The sequence below is a fragment of the Panthera pardus genome, unplaced genomic scaffold (genome assembly GCF_024362965.1).
Source record: "Panthera pardus isolate Hobbes unplaced genomic scaffold, ASM2436296v1 HiC_scaffold_11, whole genome shotgun sequence".
NCBI classification, from domain to species: Eukaryota; Metazoa; Chordata; class Mammalia; order Carnivora; family Felidae; genus Panthera; species Panthera pardus.
Window position 1 is genome coordinate 71,290,798 of NW_026526666.1, and position 22,476 is coordinate 71,313,273.

General features: G+C 40.5%; 1 protein-coding gene across 1 annotated transcript in view; it reads left to right on the plus strand.

The window, feature by feature from the left end:
* The window catches only part of ZSWIM5 (zinc finger SWIM-type containing 5), a 248,859-nt gene that overhangs the window by 192,070 nt on the left and 34,313 nt on the right, over positions 1-22,476 (plus strand). The window contains exons 3-5 of the mRNA XM_053896054.1: positions 4,444-4,592; positions 5,876-6,026; positions 18,151-18,330. Of these exons, the coding sequence (XP_053752029.1) occupies positions 4,444-4,592; positions 5,876-6,026; positions 18,151-18,330 (480 nt within the window). The remainder of the gene's footprint in view (positions 1-4,443; positions 4,593-5,875; positions 6,027-18,150; positions 18,331-22,476) is intronic.

Sequence of the window (22,476 nt, forward strand, 5' to 3'; positions counted from 1 at the left end):
CTCCTGGCTGTTCCTTAGTCCCTTGATCTCTGTAGCAATAGATTCTCTGCTGTCCTGTATGCTGTTTTCAAGCCCAGCGATTAATTTTATGAATATTATTCTAAATTCACTTTCTGTTATATTGTTTAAATCTTTTTCGATCAGTTCGTTAACTGTTGTTATTTCCTGGAGGTTTTTTTCAGGGGAATTCTTCTGTTTTGTCATTTTGTATGGTCCCTGGAGTGGTGTGGAACTCTAGGGCACTTCCCCTGTGCTGTCTTGAATAACTTGCGTTGGTGGGCAGGGCCACAGTCAGACCTGATGTCTGCCCCCAGCCCACTGCTGGGGCCACAGTCAGACTGGTGTGTACCTTCTCTTCCCCTCTCCTAGGGGCGGGATTCACTGTGGGGTGGCGTGGCCTGTCTGGGCTGCTTGCACACTGCCAGGCTTGTGGTGCTGGGGACCTGGCGTATTAGCTGGGGTGGATCGGCAAGGTGCACAGGGGCGGGAGGGTCTGGCTCAGTTCACTTTTCCTTCGGAGATCTGCTTCGAGAGGGGCCCTGCAGCACCGGTAGGGAGTCAGACCTGCCAGAGAGATGGATCCGCAGAAGCACAGCGTTGGGTATTTGCGCGGTGCAAGCAAGTTCCCTGACAGGAACTGGTTCCCTTTGGGATTTTGGCTGGGTGATGGGCAAGGGAGATGCCGCTGGCAAGCGCCTTTGTTCCCCGCCAAGCTGCGCTCTGTCGTCTGGGGCTCAACAACTCTCCCTCCCGTTGTCCTCCGGCCCTCCTGCTCTCCGAGCAGAGCTGTTCACTTATAACCTTCTAGATGTTAAGTCCCGCTTGCTGTCAGAACACCCTCCGTCTGGCCCCTCCGCTTTTGTAAGCCAGACTTGGGGGCTCTGCTTTGCCAGTGGGCTGCCCCTCCCCCCGCCCCCCTCCCTCCCGCCAATCCATGTAGCGCGCACCGCCTCTCCGCCCTTCCTACCCTCTTCCATGGGCCTCTCATCTATGCTTGGCTCTGGAGAATCCATTCTGCTAGTGTTCTGGTGGTTTTCTGGGTTATTTAGGCAGGTGTGGGTGGAATCTAAGTGATCAGCAGGATGCGGTGAGTCCAGCGTCCTCCTACGCCACCATCTTCCCAGAAGCGTCTCTGTACACTACGTATTTATAAGCTTTGCCTTATTTCTTCCAGAGCTGCTGCTGCCACTACTACCACCTGGGCCCAGAAGATTCCCCAGTTTTCTCTATACCTCTTTGAATTTTTAGAGGGGATGTCACTCCACACTTCCAACCAGTTTAGACCATCTCCTTTGGGAGACTAGGTTCTGCTCCTACTTTTTCATATCCTAATTGAACCACCCAAGGGTCAGAATTGGTATTCAAACCATCTATGCTTGTTTTTTGGAGCACTGTTTCTGTTCTTCCCTCATCCCTGTTCTTGGCAACAAGGTACTCAGATGCCCAGTCTTTGGTTTATACAAAGTGCATCTCATTTAATCTCAGTTCTGTCTGTATAGAGCTACTGAAAACTAGAATCATTGGAGGTGAGACTCTATAATCTGCATTTTGAACACAAACCCAGGTGATTATTCTGTGTATTAACATTTGAGAATCAGTGTATTGGTGAGAACTCTTTTATCCTCACTATGGGGAAAATGCATTATTCTGACTAGTCCTATATTCTGTATAGTGAAATAGGCCAAGAAAGATTTGACTATCTTTAGACACACCATCCAGCTTTCCATTCAAGGTCCTGAAACCAGCTAGTGGGTCACAGCCTCTAGATGAGGCTGGAGGCCAAAGTTCAGTGTCATAGTGAACAACAGCCTTTGAAGAGAAACCAAATACAAATCCTAGCTAATATACTTCCCATCTGTTACATTACTTACCTGTATAAGCTTTAGTTTTTTCATTTTAAAATTAGGATAATAATACTACCTTCTAGACTTGTTATGAGGGTTCATTGGAATTTACTCACCAGATAAGCACTGAGCACCTACTGTGTGCCAGGTACTGTTCTACATGTTGCAAATATGCCCACAAACAAAACAGTTTATGCCCTCAAGGAGAGTATGTTCTAGTGAGGATATGTACAAAAAGTGCTTAGACTTTGGCATGTAGGAAGCACTAAAAAAATGGCTCTTATTAACAAGTATTTAAGGATAAGGAGTATGTTTGTTTTGCTTTGCCACTTTAGGGATACAAAAGAAGTGTAGGATATATTATTTACCCACCTGGAGCTTAAATCTAGATGGCCAATGAGACATGCATTTGTTTATTCTATAAATATTAACTCAGTGCTATAATGAGCCAGGAACTATAAGGTACAAAAAATGAACACCTACTCTTAAAAAATTTCAATTTATTTGGGAATATATGAGAAATGCACAATTCTGATGTACAGCAAAATGCCACAAGTCTTTAGGAAAAGCAATAATAAAGTGCTAAGAAGAGTATTACTCCTTTTATATCCATGTGAGCATAAGATGGACATACTTTTGACAGGGAGGGAGCAGTGGGTTGTATGGTTAATTCAGTTAGGGGATAAAAAAGAGCTTCTCTTGCCAAATGAGCTAAGCAGTGTTGGCCTTTCTGTATACTTACTTTATGGTTTCCACTGCTCATTGTAGCCCTGACTGAGGCAATATTGACAATGAGAAGTTTCATTTTTTTGGCTAAAGAATGGGGTACAGGAGTGGGAGAGAAGTAAAGGAAAAAGCAGAAGTAAAGTCATAAGGAAATGTGGTTGACTTCTGGGAACGCTAAGTTTCTAGCTGAACCATGACATAAATATAGGGTAGACAAGGCTAGAAATGAAAGACAAGGCCTGAGCAGAGAGATCCTTGAATGCCAATCTAAAGCATTTGGACTTAATTTAATAAAAATGGTGCATCACTGAAGACTTCTGAGTGGGCAAGTGATATAGTCAGAACTGTGTTCAGTATAATACATTTGAAGAAAGTAGCATATAGTAGATACCATAAACTGGACAATCATATGTGTTAATTAGTACTTGTAGAATAAATGAATGTGTGAACCCTCCTGATTTCATGGAGAATAAGATGCTCTAAAAAAGCTTAGCTGAAAAGCAACTTTTCTGTGTAGACCTGGATTTCATTTGAGCAGGACTTTGAACTAGGAAGACAAGAGGAAAGGTAGACTAATTAAACATGACATGAATTTATTTAATGTTTTATTTATTTATTTTGAGAGAGAGAGAGAGAGAGGCAGAGTGAGAGAGACAGAGAATCCCAAACAGACTCCACGCTGTCAGCACAGAGCCCTGCACAAGGCTTGATCTCAGGAACCACGAGATCATGACCCGAGCCAAGATCAAGAATCAGACTGAGCCACCCAGGTGCCCCAAACATGACGTGAATTTATATTCTATTACATGACCACACCTATAGAGCATTTGATTAATAGTCTTTTGTAACTTGGAGGCAGGTTGCTAAAAACTTAACGTAAGACTCTGGCTTTGAGAAAGTGAGAGAAGATTCCGTTTTCATTCCACAAATATTTCCTAGGTGCCTACCGCATTACCAGTACTGTGGTATAGGCAATTCAGCTGTGGATTCAACTTGGGATTCAACTGTAAGCAAGTGGCTAGCAGGGCACTAGGGGAGAAGAATGTGTAAATAACTAAAACTGTTTTAATGTGTTGTAGTGAGAACCAGATATGAAAGATATTTTGAGTATAAATTTATAAAACATATCACCTTATGTGCACCTCTGCCTGTGCTTTAAGGGGCAAGTTTCTAGAAATTCAGAAGTGTTGACTCTGCTTAAGAAGCTAAATTTTAGGGGCGCCTGGGTGGCTCGGTTGGTTAAGTGTCCAACTTCAGCTCAGGTCATGATCTCACGGTCCGTGGGTTCGAGCCCCGCGTCGGGCTCTGAGCTGACAGCTCAGAGCCTGGAGCCTGTTTCGGATTCTGTGTCTCCCTCTCTCTGTGACCCTCCCCCATTCATGCTCTGTCTCTCTCTGTCTCAAAAATAAATAAATGTTAAAAAAAAATTTTAAAAAAGAAGCTAAATTTTATAGTGAACTTTAAAAACAATTTTTTTTTATTTTCTAAGGAAGTATTTTTTATTTTACAATAATATCTATACTTTAAGGCTTATTTTGAACTTCATAGGAAGGCAAAAAGAAGAAGAAGAAAGAAATGTCACCTTCCTAGGAAAAAAATATATCATTTTTTTCATGTTTGTGCATTTCCTTCTGGGATTTCTCCCCCTAGAATGGTATTTGTAGACCTTGTAAGGGAATACAACTGGAACATAAGTGAGTGTGAAACTAGCATTAGCCCTCTTACATTTATTTATAGGACCACACAGTTGACAAGGCCCAGAATAAGGCAGAGTAAGCCGTCTGTTTTTTAATATCCTCAAAGAGTACCCCTTCTGCCAAATGTGTAGCATATGAATTCAGGGGATTCATGTCACCATTCCCATTCCTCACAGGTGCCCCTGACCCCACAGCTGGGGCCAGCATTGATGATGAGAACTGTTGGCATTTGGATGAAGAACAGGTGAAAGAACAAGTGAAACTCTTTCTCTCCCAGGGTGGTTACTATGGCTCTGGAAAGCAACTCAATTCAATGTTTGCTAAGGTAAGATATGAAAGGTATTGGGTTTTTTGTTTTGTTTTGTTTTGTTTGTTTTTTTACTTTAATTACACGGGCCTCACCACACTTCTGGCTTCATGCATTTTAGCTAGCTCACTAGACCTATCTGTCCTGAAAGCTTGAAAACTATTGGGAGATGCTGAACAGAGCAGACCTGATCCCGAGCAGGTGGCATCCAGAGACCCCTACAAACTCACCCTGGTAGTCCTCTTCCTTCTGCTCCACTCTAAATAAGTTAGCATTGCTGTGGGTTTTAGTAAGGAAGCCATCATCCCTCTGCCTTGAACCCAAGGCTGCTGGATGAGGCCTTGAAGAGATTTAGTCTTTTGGAACTGGGGGCTCTCACGGCGGTCTTTCTTTTTTTTTTTTTTTAACACCTTCAGTAAAAGATAATTCACATACTGTAAAAGTCACCCACTTAAAGTGTGCAATTCAGTGGTTTTTAATATATTCGCAGATATGTGCAGCCATCACCACAGTCAACTTTAGAACTTTTTCATCACCCTAGAAAGAAATCCCATACTCTTTACCTGTCACTTCCCTATCCTCCATTTCTCCTCTCCCAGCTCTAAACAACCACTAATCTACTTTCTGTCTCTATATATTTCCCTATTCTGGACTTTCATAGGGAAGGAATCATATAGTATGTAGTCTTTTGTGCTTGGCTTCTTTCACCTAGCAGAGTATTTTCAAGGGTCATCCATGTTGTAACATGTATCTGTGTACTTAATTCCTTTTTTAGTTGAATAATATCCTAATGTATGGATATGCCACTTTGGTTTATGCATTCTCTGTTAGTGGATATTTGTATTATTTCCATCTTTTGGCTATTACAAATACTTTTATAAACATTCTTATACAAGTTTCTTTGTGGACATGTGTTTTCATTTCTCTCTAGGATTGAAATTGATAGGTCATATAACTCTACGTTAATCATTTGAGGAACTGCTAGACTGATTTCTAAAGTGGCTGCACCATTTTACATTCCCACCAATGGTGTGTCAGGGATCTGATTTCTCTATATTATCACCAATACTTGTTGTTATCTGATTTTTTTATTCTAGCCATCCTAGTGGATATGAAGTGGTATCTCATTGTGTACAGCAGGCTTTCTTGATATATGCAGAGAACTTGCTTCTAGAACAAGAAGGCTTCTTTTTGGCTCTTTGGATATGTTGTGCTTAGATACTTCATCTTCTCCTCCCCTTCCTTCTCCTGCTTTTTCATGATGTGCAGTCACCAACCCCTGGCCCCTCCTTATGTGTCAGGTTCGAGAGATGCTGCGGATGAGAGATTCCAATGGAGCCAGGATGCTGACGCTGATAACTGAGCAGTTTATGGCTGACCCACGACTCACACTCTGGAGGCAGCAAGGAACAAGCATGACAGATAAGTGCAGGCAGCTCTGGGATGAGCTAGGTAAGTTCCCCTATCTCAGAGAAGTACTATGTCTGTCCTACCAGTTTTCCCCCTGGCAACAGTGTTAGTGAACACTTGCCATCAGTCATTACATAGGTCTTGCTAAATGAACTTTAGCCTAGCTGTGGAAGATACAGGCTTTACACAGGCTATCCAGAGTATTCTGAACTCACTTGTGTTGCTTCCACAGCATTGTGCTTTGCTATTGACATCTATTCCAGATGTTACCACATAGAAGTCTTTGCTGAGGGAAAACCTCTTCCCTTGGCTTCTACTGCATGGCACTAGCCTGGCTCTCCAAATACTTATCAACCTCACTTTTCTTGCTTTTCCTGAGTTTTCTCTTCTTTATCACTACTAGATGGACCTCTAGACATAGGGCAGTTTCTAAGACTTGGGCCTTGGACTTCTATTCTTCTTCCACTATACTCCCTTGAGAACTTTTTTTTTTTAATGTCATATCTTCAGAGCTTACCTCTATGTTGATCTCAGCCTTATCTTCTTTCCACTTATCTGAGTTCCAGTCCCGTATTAGCACTGCTTGTGACCATTTCCACTGAAAAATCCCCTGATTACCTCAAGCTTGAGAAATCCAAAGATGAACTCAGGCCTTCTACCAAAAAAGGGTGCCCTGACTCTGGCATTGGCACCACCATTCCTCACTCTACCAAACTTAATGTCAAGCACTCATTCTTCTTTCATTCCCAACATTCAGTCACCAACTTCATTTGATGCCTTGACCTTCAAACTGCAATTCAGTGTCCATTCACACCTTTTATTTCCCATCACCACTGGTCTGGTTGAGGGCCTTGGAAATGTTTAGATTAAATTAGACCTGTGGCCTCCTGAATGACCTCTCTGTTCTAGATTTTTCTATTCAAGGCCATCTTCTTTGGTCATCATTTCTCTGTATGAGTCCACTGCTCCAAGGCCAGTTTTGCAGTGCTAATACTCACAACTCTCCCTATTTTCAGAATCTTCCATACCCTGAATCCAAGCATGGCCCCCCTTTTTAGTTATACTGGAAAAGCTCTCTGTGTAGCATACTCTGCAAGTTCTGATACAACTCCTCCATACTTCCTCCATGCCAGAAAGCAACAACAAACTTGGGCACTCATACAAAATAATACAAGAGAAAACTGCAGGTTAGGAGTTTAGTGTGCTCTTCTGGGCTGAAGCCCCTAAAACATACATTTCATATCCTCAGGGCTAAAAGCCTCAGAGTATGAGGCTTAATGACTCTGTAACTATACTTGGTTACTTTGGGGCTGGTAAGTATGAGTTTTTGGTTTTGGGTACTGAGGCTTTTTTATCTGTGGCATTAACGGCTGTGGCATTAACGGCTTTGAAGCACTCATTACCAATGAATAGCTACATTATTGAGTGTTATATGCCATTATCTGTTGAAGATTATACTCACATTTTTTTCATGTAATTCTCATAACAACCCTATAAGGTAATCGTGTGTTTATTGCAAAGAAACAGAGACCATTCTGGTTACTTCTCCATACAGAATAAAATTATAGGAGACTGTCTCTGCCAGGACATAGTTACACTTTCTGAGGTGTAGAAATATTGCATTATTATTCCAAAGCTACTGGTCCAACCTGTTGTGACCAAGGTCACGTGATACAATGCATGGCAACTTGGGACTACTTCTAGACTCTTTACTCAGAAAGGATTGCAGTCATGGACTCCCTTCCAAGGTAAGATTTTGGCATCTTCATGTTTTTAGATGGGAAAACTGAACTCAGAAAAGTTAAGTATTTTATTCAAGGTCACATACCAGTAAGTGATAGTTCTACCTATGGAACCGCAATCTGTTTGATTCCAAATCAAACATCCTTCTGCAACATCTCCCTCAATTCTATCTTGTTATTTACTTTTTTCTCCAAAGTGCATGTTTTTTTAATTTAAACTCAGCCTTCTTCAGCTGAGTTGGTTTTATCTGAGGCCTGAATCTCATAGATTAATTTCTGGCATACTCATGGGATTGTGTTGTGGACTTGGGCTTTGCCTTTGAGACAAAGGTAGGTGAGAAGAAGTAAACACAGCTGGTCTCCAGTGTTTTTAAAGCACTTGTCATATACTTAGGTTCATTATGAAAAGCTCTTGCTTCTGACAGCTTTATACCTAAGAAATTGCTATAACAATCTTCCAAGAAACTCTCAGCATCCTGCAAAGACAGTGATTCTCAAACTTCTCAAAATCACCAAGAGTACTTATTTAAAAAGGTTTCTGGGCCCTGTCCTCAGTTTTTGATTCCGTAGTTTGGAATAGGGCCTGATAATTTGAATTTCTAACAAATTTTTTTTAAAGAATGCTGTTGCTACAACTGAGGGTTGCTGGTAGGGTGTTGGGTGGAAGGATGGGCTAAATGGGCAAGGGGCATTAAGGAGGATACTTGTTGGGATGAGCACTGGGTGTTATATGTAAGTGATGAGTCAATAAATTACATTCCTGAAATCATTATTACACTATATGTTAAATAACTTGGATTTAAATTTTAAAAAATAAAGAGGGAGGGAGGCAAACCAGGAGAGACTCTTAAATACAGAGAACAAACTAAGGGTTGATGGGGTGTTGGGGAGAGGGGAAAGTGGGTGATGGGAATTGAGGAGAGCACTTGTTGGGGTGAGCACTGGGTGTTGTATGTAAGCCAATTTGACAATAAGTTATATTAAAAAAATTTTTTTTAATAAAAAGAAAAAAGAATGCTGTTGCTGCTGTTCCAGAGATCACAATTTGAGAACCACTGCACTAAGGAAAACCTTATCAGGTCAGACACCAGAGTGTGGTGCATTCATGCCTCCCCTAACTACTCTGAGGGTTCCTTAGTGTTCACACAGCCTGCTCACCTGGGAAGACCTAAGTAGGGTTTGTAGGAATTTAAAGGAATGGACTCACTACTTTCAGTCCCTGAACCAGAGAAAATAGAAACAGTCAGACATGAAGTTTTCTCATCTCCCCATATCTGTACATATATACTTTACTTTATATTCTGTTAAAATCTATGAAATATCTTGGGGCGCCTGGATGTCTCAGTTGGTTAAGCGTCTGACTTCGGCTCAGGTCATGATCTTGAGTTTGAGGTTCATGAGTTCGAACCGCAAGATTAAAAAGTTTTTTAAAAAATCTATGAAATATCTTTGCTCCCATAAAAGGGCAAGTCTTACATATTTGTTCTGGGTCCTATGCCATCTCCTTTTCTCAAGAATTCTGCTCCTGCAATTATCTCCTCCCTGTGGCATTATTTGTTTTTTATTTTTTTTAATGTTTATTTATTTTTGAGAAAGAAAGACAGAGTCTGAGTGGGGGAAGGGCAGAGAGAGACGGAGACACAGAATCCGAAGCAGGCTCCAGGCTCTGAGCTGTCAGCACAGAGTCCGACACGAGTCTTGAACTCACAAGCCATGAGATCATGACCTGAGCTGAAGTTGGACACTTAACCGAGTTACCCAGGCGCCCCTCTCTGGCATTTTTTTAAAGGTTTCTTTTAATTAACTTATTTTGAGAGTAAGAGAGAGAACATGCATGCAAGTAGGGGAGGAGTAGAGAAAGAGGGAGAGAGAGAAAATCTCAAACAGGCTCCACACTGTCAGTGCAAAGCCTGACTTGGGGCTCAGATCCACAAACCATATCATGACCTGAGCTGAAATCAAGAGTCAGACACCTAACCACCTGAGCCACTCAGGCACCCCTCTGTCATTATTAATTTCTCCCTCTCTACTAGACCCATCCCATCAGCATACAAAAATGCTCTAATATCTTCAGTCTCAAAAAAAGTGCCTTTGATGTTTTCATCCCCTTCCAATTATTACCCCATTTCTCTTCTTCCCTTCAAAGCAGTATTTCTTATTTTTAAGTTTTTATTTGAATTCTAGTTAGTTAACATACAGTGTATTAGTTTCAGGTGTACAGTGTAATGATTCAGCACTTCCATACAGCACCCAGTGCTCATCACAATATATTCCTTAATCCCCATTACCTATGTAACTCATCCCCCCAACCAACGATTCTGGTAACCAACATTTTGTTCTCTATAGCTAAGAGTCTGTTTCTTGGGGGGCACCTGGGTGGCTCAGTCATTTGGGCTTCTGACTTCTGCTCAGGTCATGGTCTCCCAGCTTGTGGGTTCAAGCCCCATGTCAGGCTCTGTGCTGACAGCTCAGAGCCTGGAGCCTGCTTCAGATTCTGTGTCTCCCTCTTTCTCTCTTCCTCTCCCCCACTCACTCTCTGTTTCTCTCTCAAAAAAAAATAAATAAATAAACGTTAAAAAAAAAAAAGAGTCTGTTTCTTGGGAGCACCTGGGTGGCTCTGTTGGTTACGCATCCAACTCTTGGTTTCGGCTCAGGTCATGATCTCCTGGTTTGTGGGTTTGAACCCCACATCGGACTCCGTGTTAACAGTGCAGAGCCTGGTTGAGATTCTCTCTGCCCCTCCTGTGTGCACACTCTCTCTCTCTCAAAATAAATAAATAAACTTTAAAAAAGAAGAGTCTGTTTCTTGGTTTGCCTCTCTCTTTTTTCCCTTTTGTTTGTTTGTTCTGTTACTAAATTCTGCATCTGAGTGAAATCATATGGTATTTGTCTTTCTCTGACTTATTTCACTAAGGATTATACTCTCTAGCTTTATCCATGTCATTGAAAATGACAAGATTTCATTCTTTTTTGTGCTAAGTAATATTCCATGTGTATATATTACCACATCTTTGACACTTAGGCTGTTTCCATAATTTGACTATTGTTGATGCTGTAAACATTGGAGTGCATGTATGCTTTTGAATTAGTATTCTTGTATTCTTTGGGTAAATATCTAATAGTGCGATTGCTGGATCATAGAGTAGTTCTATTTGTAACTTTCTGAGGAACGTCCATACTGTTTTCCACAGTGGCTGCACCAGTTTGCATTCCCACCAACAGTGCAAGAGGGTTCCCCTTTCTCTGCATGCTCGCCAACATCTGTTGTTTCTTGTTTTTAATTTTAGCCATTCTAACAGGTGTGAGGTGATATCTCCTCATAGTTGTTTGTTTTTTTAATTCACATTAGTTAACATAGAGTGTAGTATTGGTTTCAGGAGTAGAACCCAGTGGTTCATCACTTTCATATAATACCCAGTGCTCAGGGTGCCTGGTTGGCTCAGTCAATTAAACATCCGACTTCAGCTTAGGTCATGATCTCACAGTACGTGGGTTCAAGCTCCACACTGGGCTCTGTGCTGACTGCTCAGAGCCTAGAGCCTGCTTTGGATTCTGTGTCTCCCTCTCTGTCTGCCCCTTCTCCCACTCGTGCTCCCTCTCTTTCAAAAATAAATATTTTTAAAATTTTTAATAAATAAAAAATAATAACACCCAGTGCTTATCCCAGCAAGTGCCATCCTTAATACCCACCACCCCCCACCTCCCCTCACCCCATGTAGCCCATCCCCCCACCCACCTCCCCTCCAGCAATCTTCAGTTTGTTTTCTGTGTTTAAGAGTTGCTTATGGTTTCCTCTCTCTCTGTTTTTATCTTATTTTTCCTTCCCTTCCCCTGTGTTCATCTGTTATGTATCTTAAATTCCATATATGAGTGAAATCATATGATATTTGTCTTCCTCTGACTTATTTTGCTTAGCATAATACACTCTAGTTCCATCCACATTGTTGCAAATCGCAAGATTTCATTCTTTTTGATTTCCGAGTAATATTCCAGTGTGTGTGTGTGTGTGTGTGTGTGTGTGTGTGTGTGTGTACACACATACATACATATATGCACACTACATCTTTATCCATTCATTAGTCAATGGATGGACATTTGGGCTGTTACCATAAGAGGGAGTGAGAGAATCCCAAGCAGAGCTCAATCTCAAGAACTATGAGATCATGACCTGAGCCGACGTCAAGAATTGAATGCTTACCCTGAGCCACCCAGGCACCCCTCTTACTCTTTTCAATATGGACAGGCTGACAGTGTTGCAGATCTTTAAGTTCTGCTTCTTTTTTGATTAACAATCCCATCCTTAAATCGTATCTTTCTTCTCACATTTTACTGTAAGCAGTCAAGAGGAACCAGGCTACTCTTTCAGTACTTCACTTAGATAGTTCCTCAGCTAATTTCATCACTCACAAGTTCTACATTCCACAAAACACTAGGACATGAACACAATTTAGCCAAGTTCTTTGCCACTGTATGACAAGGATTGCCTTTCCTCCGATTTCCACTGACATGTTCCTCATTTCCATCTGAGATCTCATCAGAATGGCCTTAACCCTCCATTTTTCTACCAACACTCTGTTCAGGACTATTAAGGAGGTTCAGACTTTCTCTACAGGTCTCCTCTTTTCTTTCTGGGACCTCACCAGAATCATCTTTAAAGGTCTGTTCACAGCAGCATAGGCTTTTTCTAGCATGCAACTCAATTCTTTCAGCCTCTACCCTTTACCCAGTTCCAAAATTGCTTTCACACTTTTAGGTATTTGTTATGGTGGGACCCCACTTCTTGGTACCAATTTATGCCTTAGTCTGTTTAGGGTGCCACAACAGAATACCAAAGACTAAGTGACTTACAAACAACAGAAATTTATTTCTTATAGTTCTAGAGGCTAGGAAGTCCAAGATCAAATGACTGGTAGATTTGGTGTCAAGTGAGGGCCTACTTCCAGGCTTATAGGTAGTCATCTTTTCACTGTGTTCTCCCATGGCAGAAGGAACAGGGGTTTTCATGAGAGATCTCATTCTCAATGACTCTATAGCCCCCAATATATACATACCTATGCACATGCCAGATATGCACATGGAGATAGGTCTTCAAAATTCTAAGGGAAGAAAATAAGATTTCCAACCTAGAATTACACACCCAATCAAAGTATCAATCAAAAGTGAGGGTAAAATCCAGATACTCAGCAATGCAAAATATATCAACTCTGGAAAATTCATCTCCCACCCTATCTGAGGAAGCTACTGGAAAATGTACTCTACCAAAACAAGAAAGTAAATCCATAGAGAGGAAGGTGTTGGATCCAGAAAACAGGGGGTTCAACACAGGAGAAAGGAAAAGGAAAGTCCTAGAATGAGAGCAAAATAGTGACATTATAATTTGAGGTTAGATCAACATTAAATGTGTGCATTATTATGACTAAATACATATCTGTAGCACGGTCATGTAGTATACTAATACTACATTACTTTTTTTTTTTAACGTTATTTTTATTTTTGAGACAGAGAGAGACAGAGCATGAACAGGGGAGGGGCAGAGAGAGAGGGAGACACAGAATCTGAAACAGGCTCCAGGCTCTGAACTGTCAGCACAGAGCCCGACGCGGGGCTCGAACTCACGGACCGTGAGATCATGACCTGAGCCGAAGTCGGACGCTTAACCGACCAAGCCACCCAGGCGCCCCACTACATTTACTTTCTTAAACAACTTTTTTTTCTCCTTCAGGAATTAAAAATTATTTTTGTTTGTTTGTTGTTTGACTATTAGGTTGCAGATTTTTCTGTTGTTATCATTAATTTACCCCCCAATTATTTACCAGTAATTTAAAATCTTCATACAGTATATTTGGTCACATCAAATAATCTATCAATGTTATTATCTTGTTAGAGACATTTCTTCTGGAACCATTTATTTTCCTATTCCTGGTTTAGATTGTGTGCTCTCCAAACCTGCTGCAGGATAATCGTGTAGATACTGCTCTTTACTATCATTCTAGGACTTCCCTTTTCCTTTCCCCTATGTTGAACCCCCTGTTTTCTGGATCCAACACCTTCTTCTCTATGGATTTACTTTCTTGTTTTGGTAGAGTACATTTTCCAGTAGCTTCCTCAGATAGGGTGGGAGATGAATTTTTCATAGTTGATAAATTTTGTATTGCTGAGTATCTGGATTTTACCCTCACTTTTGATTGATACTTTGATTGGGTGCATAATTCTAGGTTGGAAATCTTATCTTTTTCCCTTAGAATTTTGAAGACCTATCTCCATTGTCCTCTAGCTTCCACTTGCTGTTGTGAAGTACCAGGCCATTCTCGTTCAGGAAAGTTTTGTTTTTTCTGTTGGTCTTCTTCTAAATTTTTTTTTTAATTTGAAAGAAAGAGAGAGACAGAGGGAGAGAGAGAGAATTCCAAGCAGGCTCCATACTCAGCATGGAGCCCGATGCAGGGCTCCATCTCACAACCATGAGATCATGACCTGAGCTAGAATCAAGAATCAGATACCCAAATGACTGAGCCACCCAGGCGCCCCCTAAATTTTTAAAAAATCTGATCTCCTTGGGTGCCTGGCTGGCTCAGTCAGTAGAGCATGCGACTCTTAGTCTCAGTGTTGTGTGTTTGAGCCTCACGTTGGGTGTAGAGATTACTAAAAATATAAATAAATAAACTTAAAAAAAATCTAATCTGGGGACACCTGGGGGCCTCAGTCGGTTAAGCTCCCGACTCTTGATCTCAGCTCAGGTCTTGACCTCAGGGTCGTGAGTTCAAACCCTATGTTGCGCTCTGCGCTGGGCATGAAGCCTACTTAAAAATAAATAAATAAAATTTAAAAAATAAAAAATCTAATCTGCTTAATCCTCACTAAACCTTCTCAACTGGGAAACTTGCATCTTTTAGTTTAAGATGTTTTCTTGAAAAAAAAAATTTTTTTTCATTTCCTCACCCTTTTTTTTCTCTTTTTGTCTGGAACTACTTCTGTTATTTGGATATTAGCTTCTAGGTTACTATGCAACAGGCTTAGAAGATAAACAGTCTAGATTAGGGATAAGAAAATAGAGAGTTCCAGAAGGGATGTCTCAAAAAATAGTAAAATTGCTAGATTATTTCTTATGACTAAATATACTAAATGGAGATTGATTCTCTAGTTTTTTTTTTTTCTCTCATTGTTTTGGTGTGTTTTTGTTTTTGTTTTTGTCTTTTATCTTCCAGGTGGTTTCCTCCGTTTTATCTTTCAAACATCTTACTAATTTTTAATGTATTTTTTTGTCACCATAGGTTTAATTTCCAAGAGCCCATTTTTGTTGTTGCATCCTGCACTTTTTTTCATAGATGCAGTATCTTCTCATTTTGCTGATAACAATTGCAGGTTTTTTTTATTTAAGTTTTCTTTCTTCTCTGCCTTTTTTGTATTTCCTCCCAAGTTTTTCTTCTTTCTGTTTACTTTTGTTCTCTGTCCTTTATGTCAGATGCTTTCCTCATATACCTAACATTTCTTAGCTGTCCATTTCTATTTAAGAGTAACAGTTAAAAACTAAAAGGAAGTTCTTTGCATGTGTGTGCACGCACGTATGTGTGTGCATGTATGTATGTGTGTGTGTGGCCTTGTTAGTCAGTTTAACTGAGGATGATCTGGCTGGGTTTTTTCAGTTATCTGCTATGTTTTCTGTCCTTGGGCTAATTTGAATCCTCCAGTCTCTTGTTTCTGGGTTATAAGCCTGTCATAGTCTTCTTAGAACCAGGGGGGAAAGAGGGTTAGGGTTGAGGGTTAGGGTTGGGTTGGAGGGTATCCATTTGTTCAACATGTATTGATTTCATCCCTCAGTTTTTAGTATGGAAACCCCATCCTTGGCTGTGAGTAATATTTCCAATCCAGAACCTCTCTGAATCAACCTTCCCAGTGAGTAAAGTTCTGGTCTTCTTCCAGGAGAGGGGAGGAGCAGGCACTCAGTTGCCTTGAATAGAGTAGGAACTTTGGGATCCTGAGACCTTTGACAAACTTCTAACCAATTTTACTAGTTTCAGCCCCACTTTCAGCAGGGTTCTGAAGCGTGAATCAGTCTGCTTCTGGGCTTTCTAACCACTGATGGAGGTTTCCACTTTTCTGTTCTGCTAGGTCAGCTATCACTCATCCACAAGCTTTCCACATTGCAAAATTTTGTGGCTATTCTCTTTTATCTCTCCCATTCTCTGTGTCTGTATGTGTTTACACCTGTTTTTATCCTTTTACTTTCATTTTAGTGAGGTTTCAAAAGGAAACAGTGGTTAGCTATCTTTAACGGGAATTAATTCATGTTTATTCTTCGAACTGAAATGCCATTTCCTTTCTATAACTTCTGACCCCACATGCAGAATTCATTGTTCCATCATGTATATTCTCATAGGATTTTATCTATGTCTATGATAGCATTTGCCATACTTTATTATTATAATTATTTGAGTGAATCCTAACTATGATTCCCTTCAGAGCATCATAATATAATACTATTATATTACACAGTGTAGTTTTTATTTCATGGTAGATTTTTAAAACTGAGCCAGTAGAAATGAATTTTCACTATCTTCAGGTAGTATCTGAAATTAGGGCTAAAATGGCCTTTAAACCATTCCTATTTGAGTTTGAAGGACCTTGAAATAGTGTTTCAAAGTACCTCCGTCCACAGATGTAGCTTCATCCCAAAAGATGTTTAACTTAAGATACTTTGCAGCCAGGCTTACTGCTGGTCTGAGATTGAGAATATATCTAGTTCAGTTATAGCCAACCTTGAAAAGAAGCAGGTTTGCTTGAAAAGAAGGGTAATATGGTTGGAGAGACAGTACTCATATATTGTATAGAATATGTGATACTCTGCTACAGTGACAGAGAAGATCCAAGAATGTGATAGTTTTAAGACATCCTAATAGATCAACTGTATCAAAATCCAAACTGAAATAAACCATTTTTCTTGGAAAAAGGAAATACTAAAATTCTGCTATGTGCCAAGTAATATGCTAGGCCTTTTACAAATGTTATTTCATTTAATTCTCACAACATCCCTACAAAGTAGTTGTTTGGGGGACATCTGGGTGACTCAGCTGGTTGAGCATCTGATTTTGGCTCAGGTCATAATCTCACAGTTCATGGGTTCAAACCCCAAGTCGGGCTCTCTGCTGTCAGCACAGAACCTGCTTAGGATCCTCTATCTCCCTCTGTCTCTGCCCCTTCCCTGTATGATCCTGTTTCCTCTTTCTCTCTCTGCCCTTCCCCCACCTATGCTCTCTTTCTCTCTCTCTCTCAAAAATAAATAAGCATCGGGGCGCCTGGGTGGCGCAGTCGGTTAAGCGTCCGACTTCAGCCAGGTCACGATCTCACGGTCCGTGAGTTCGAGCCCCGCGTCAGGCTCTGGGCTGATGGCTCAGAGCCTGGAGCCTGTTTCCGATTCTGTGTCTCCCTCTCTCTCTGTCCCTCCCCCGTTCATGCTCTGTCTCTCTCTGTCCCAAAAATAAATAAACGTTGAAAAAAAAAATTTTAAAAAAAAAATAAATAAATAAATAAGCATCAAAAACAAAGTAGTTATTTATGTGCTCTCAGTTTTACAGTTGAGGAATATGAATTTCAGAAAGCCTAAAGTCTACTAACCAAAAATTGAAACCTTTTCTGAGCACCTACCTTCTGACCCCTGCCCTTATGCTAAGTGCCCTTCCTCTATCTTGCTGTTGTCCCCATATCTTTACCTTAACACTCATCATATTCAAGTAACATTATATGTATCTATCTATGTCCCCCATTAGTCAGCTCCTCAAGGGTTGGAACAATGTCTTATTCTCCAGTAGGAGAATAGGCCTTGAACATAGAAAGTTCTCAATAAATATATGTTGGACTACAAATCTGAGCTCAGAATTCAAGCCCAAATCGGTCTTGTTCATCATTACAGGCACATATCCAGATATCCAGGAAGGATATTTAAGGAAGCTCTGAGAAGGAAAAATAAGCCATTTCTGAAAACTTTAGCAGATTTTATTTCTTTCTTTATTTTTTGAGAGAGAGAGAGTGTGTGTGTGTGAGAGAGCTGGGGAGCAGCAGAGGGAGTGGGAGAGAGATCTCACGACTATGAGATCACAACCGGTGCCGAAATCAAGAGTCAGACACTCCTACCAGCATGGAGCCTGCTTGGGATTCTCTCTCTCTCCCCCCATCCCCCACTTGTGCTGTCTCTGTCTCTCACAAAAGAAGTAAATAAACTTTAAGAAAAATATAAGTAAGAAAGGTTAGATGCTCAACCAACTGAACCACCCAGGCGCCCCAACAGATTTGATTTTTTTATATTGAGAAAAGCTGATGTTTTGGAAACTTTTCCTACCACTAAAAATAGAAGAGAAGAAAAGACTGAAAAATTAAAGCTTAACATACATCAGAGGAGAGATATCAAGAATGTTGGTTGCTTTATTTTCCAGGGGCCTTATGGGTATGCATCATTTTAAATCCACATTGCAAACTGGAAGAAAAATCCTGTTGGCTGCAGCAACTGCAGAGGTGGAGTGACCTGGATGTCTGTCCCCTGGAGGATGGGAACTATGGGCATGAGCTACCCAACATCACCAATGCACTTCCCCAGAATGCCAGTCACAGCCCAGGTGAGCCATAAATCCTTCTAATGTCTTTGTGCCTGGAACTCCAAAGGTGGGAGGGTAAAGTGGTAAAACAAAGGTGGCTGGACAGTTGGCTGTCAGTATTGTCACCCTCAGTAAGAAAAGCCTGTCCTTTGTTTGTCTTGAAATACCAAGCCTTAAGTAAGGGTAAGCTTTTATCTTTGACATTATGGATGCTGTCTTTTTCTGTATCTAGAGTGTCCTTACAGTGCCCAGCATAAATTCCTAGGGTCCTCTGCATGAATCCTCTTTACCTTTCCAGTTCATCATGACTAATGGATCTTGGCCTCGGTTGGGGTTGGTTTTAGCTCAGAAGACTTACCTGAAGAGGAGAATGGAAGGCCTGCAAAACACAGCTTTTAAAATGGCTCGACAATTGCTTTTCTTACTTTCCTGTTTTCCTCAAATGTTTTTATATAGCAGATAGCTAGGATGGATTATCTTCCCAAATTACTGCTAGGACTCTTGCCCCATTTTAAGATAAATCCAACAATACTGTACTCTCTGCCTTTTGAGCCCAGTGACCTACGAATATCACTGAGCATCAGCATTCACATCAGTTTTTAGTTCATCTAACTCAGGCTATTTGCTGTTGGCAACTGATTGCTCTTTAGCCCATTGGAAACCTTTATTGGTAGGGGATTTTTTTCACACATTGATTTTACATGTCAGTCCCTTCTATTTTAAGTGATAAATCTGATGTTTTTAATCCCAAGGAGAAAATAATTTAAATTGTTTTTGCCAGGTTTTCATCTAGTGTCTCATAATTGATTGTCAGTATATTCAAGGCAACTAAGGTAACAAGAAGTGAAAAGACTATAGTTTTGCCATTTCTTTAAGCTACCCTTTACTCACACTCATCTAACCTCCACAACACACCATCCCTTTAGTATTGGCTTTAGATTGGCATAGAGAATCAAATGCATGTAAAGACATGCTTCTATTTTGGCAGTTTCTTCCTTATCAAATTGGTTATTTGTTGTTACTGATTCTCATTTGAGAATATTGCTTCTTCTGCAGTCTTCTCAAGTTGTGGCTGATTTAGCTCTTAACGTCTCTTTACCTAATGGGGCAATAGGCATCCCACTTACTCTTCATTGCCATTTCTGTATCATTGTCTTTTCCTCCTTCCCAAAATACCCCGCAGCTTTAAAGTTAATGCCATCAAAATATACTATCTGCTACCCTTCTGATTTGGGTCATTTTAGACCTCTGGGTCAATCCCCACACCCGCCCCTGCCCTCTCCCCATCCCTTGAAGATTTTTGTTCTCTGCTATCACTACTTATATTGGAATTCTTGATTTCAGTAGCCACACAGATGATCCTTCCAATATTCTAGTCTCTTAATTCTTTGACCTCCTATCTTTTAGTAGTCTTGTCTACCACCATAATTGAGCCATGCAATCCCAAGATCATACTCTAAGCCTTGTCATTACCACTAGCAATACCTTCTTCATAATCTAAATTTCAGGCAGCTCTAATAACCATCATCAGTCTTGCTAGTTTATTTTCTCTAGTATGCCAATTCCAATAATTCTTTAACCCACTAGGAATTTTGATCCTGCCACATTTTCATTTTCCTGGTAGCCTCATTTTCCTCCTTATCCAGGTTAGATTCCTTGGTGCATCATTATAATTACTCTCAACACCTACATACTCAACCTCCTTTTTCCCTTTATTTCACTCATAGAGCAACTTTAACACTAACTTTAGTAGCTAAGTCCAACTCTAATTTCTTAGTGCTCACACCCACAGAGCTGAACATGATGAAGAGAAACATAAGTGTAAGTAACTGGTCTTACTTTAAGTTTATGACTACTGATTTTGAATGGGACCATAGTACTGTCCAGACATCCACATTTCCCTAATCTATGCCTTCTTTCACTCTTCTGAATTACTATTTCATACCACCTTCACCTGAAAACTTTATTCCCCTTCCCTCTGCTTCCTCACTTTCAGCTGATAGCCTTGCTTCCTGTTCACTGAGAGTATAGGAGCAATCACAAGAGAATTTCCAAGAGTCTCTCATCTGCTTCTGTCTGTGCCCATCTTCTTCCTCTTCCCTGTTTTTATTCGTGCTTGTAAGTCTAAGCCCTCTACTTATTCTCAAAATCCTATTCCTTCTTTTTTATCCAGGACATCACTCCAGGAATTATCTCCTCTCTCACCTGCTTCACAAATTTTTGTGGATTATTCCTATGAGAGTATACAAATACATTGCTTTCTCTCTCATCACAAAACAAAACAGAACAAGACAAAACAAAACACAATACACACTCATGGTGTTCCCACATGCTTCTCTAACTACCATCCTGTTTCTCTGAGGTAGTAGAAATAAGTGGTAGAACTAAGAAAAATAATTTAAAAGAATAGTATATATTTATTATCTCTCCTGCTCATATTCTCCCTTGAACTCACTCTAGTCAGCTTTCATCCCTCCACTACTGAAACTGCTCTTGTATGGGTCACTGTTGCTAAATATGGCCAAATCTAGTGGTTGATTCTTGGTCATAATCTTACTTGACCTGACAGTAGTATTTGTTACAATTGTTTACTTTCTCCTTCAAACACGTTTTTCATCTTATTTCTAAGACACTACTCTCTTAGTTCTGCTCTTACTTCATTGGTTCCTCCTTCTCAGTCTCCTTTACTGTCTCCTCCCTGCTTCCTAACCTAAAATGTTAGAGTGCCTAGGGTTCAGTCATCAAACCACTGCTCTCTATATACATACTCCCTTGGTGATTGCATTGTTTTAATAATCATCTGTATACCAACAACTCCAAGATTTATATCTCCTTGACCAGAATTTTCCTCTCAACAACTTCAGACTTGTATGTTCAGCTGCCTTTTCAATATCTCCACTTTGATATTAATAGGCATCTCAGTGGGATTTCTTACCTATTAAACCCCACCCAAACCTGCTCTCCTATAGTCTTCCCTATCTCCACATATGGCAAATCTGTCTTAAAAACCATGGAGCCATTCTTGATTCTTTTTCTCTCTTACTCCAGATCTATTCCATGAGCAAATATTATTGCCTTTACCTTCAGAATATATCCAGAATCTGTATGTTCTTATCTCTACTGCTTATTACTCTGGCCAAGTTGCCATCATCCTTCTCAAATTATTGCATTGACTTCCTAACTGCTCCTCCTGCTTCTCCCCTTTCATCTTATGGTGTGTTCTCAATACTGCTGCCAGTTATCCTTTTAAAAAGTGGATCACACCATATACCTTCAGCAGCTCAAAGCCCTCTAGTGACTTCTCATCTTTCACTCATGGCCTGTAAGGCCCTTGGAGCAAGCCTCCAGGGATTGCTAGTATCTCTCTTATCTCATCTCCTATGATTTTCCTGCTTGCTCATTCCATCCTAAGTACACTGGCCTCCTCACTGCTCTCAAACACTCCAAATATGCTCCCACCTCAGGATTTAGCATTTGCTATTACTTTTGCCTGAAATACTCTTCCCTTAGTTATGCCTAAGGCTTGCTCTTCAGTTCCTTGAGCTTTCTGTTCAAATGTTACCTTATTAGAGACCATTCTATATAAAACAATAGGGGTGCCCGGGTGGCTCAGTTGGTTAAGCGTATGACTTTGACTCAGGTCATGATCTCACAGTTTGTGGGTTTGAGCCCCACATCGGGCTCTGTGCTGACAGCTCAGAGCCTGGAGCCTGCTTCAGATTCTCCCTCTCTCTGCCTCTCCCTCGCTTGCACTATGTCTCTCTCTTTCTCTCTTTCTCTCAAAAATAAACATTAAATTTTTTTTTTCAATTTAAAACAACCCCCACCCAATACCAGCTTGCCTTTCTCCTTAATCCTGCTTTAGTCTTTTCCATAGTATTCATAACCATCTGATATATCTGATATACTATATATTTATTCAACTATCTCTGCCCATTTAACTGTAAAGGCTCACAGTTCCCGGGTGGCTCAGTCAGTTAAGCATCTGACTCTTGATTTTGGTGCAGGTTATGATCTCACGGTTCTTGGGATCAAGCCCTGCATCAGGTTCTGCACTGACAATGCAGAACCTACTTGGGATTCACTCTCTCCCTCTCTCTCTGCCCTTCCCTTGTTCATGCTCTCTCTCTCTCTCTCAAAATAAATAAATAAACTTAAAAAAATCAA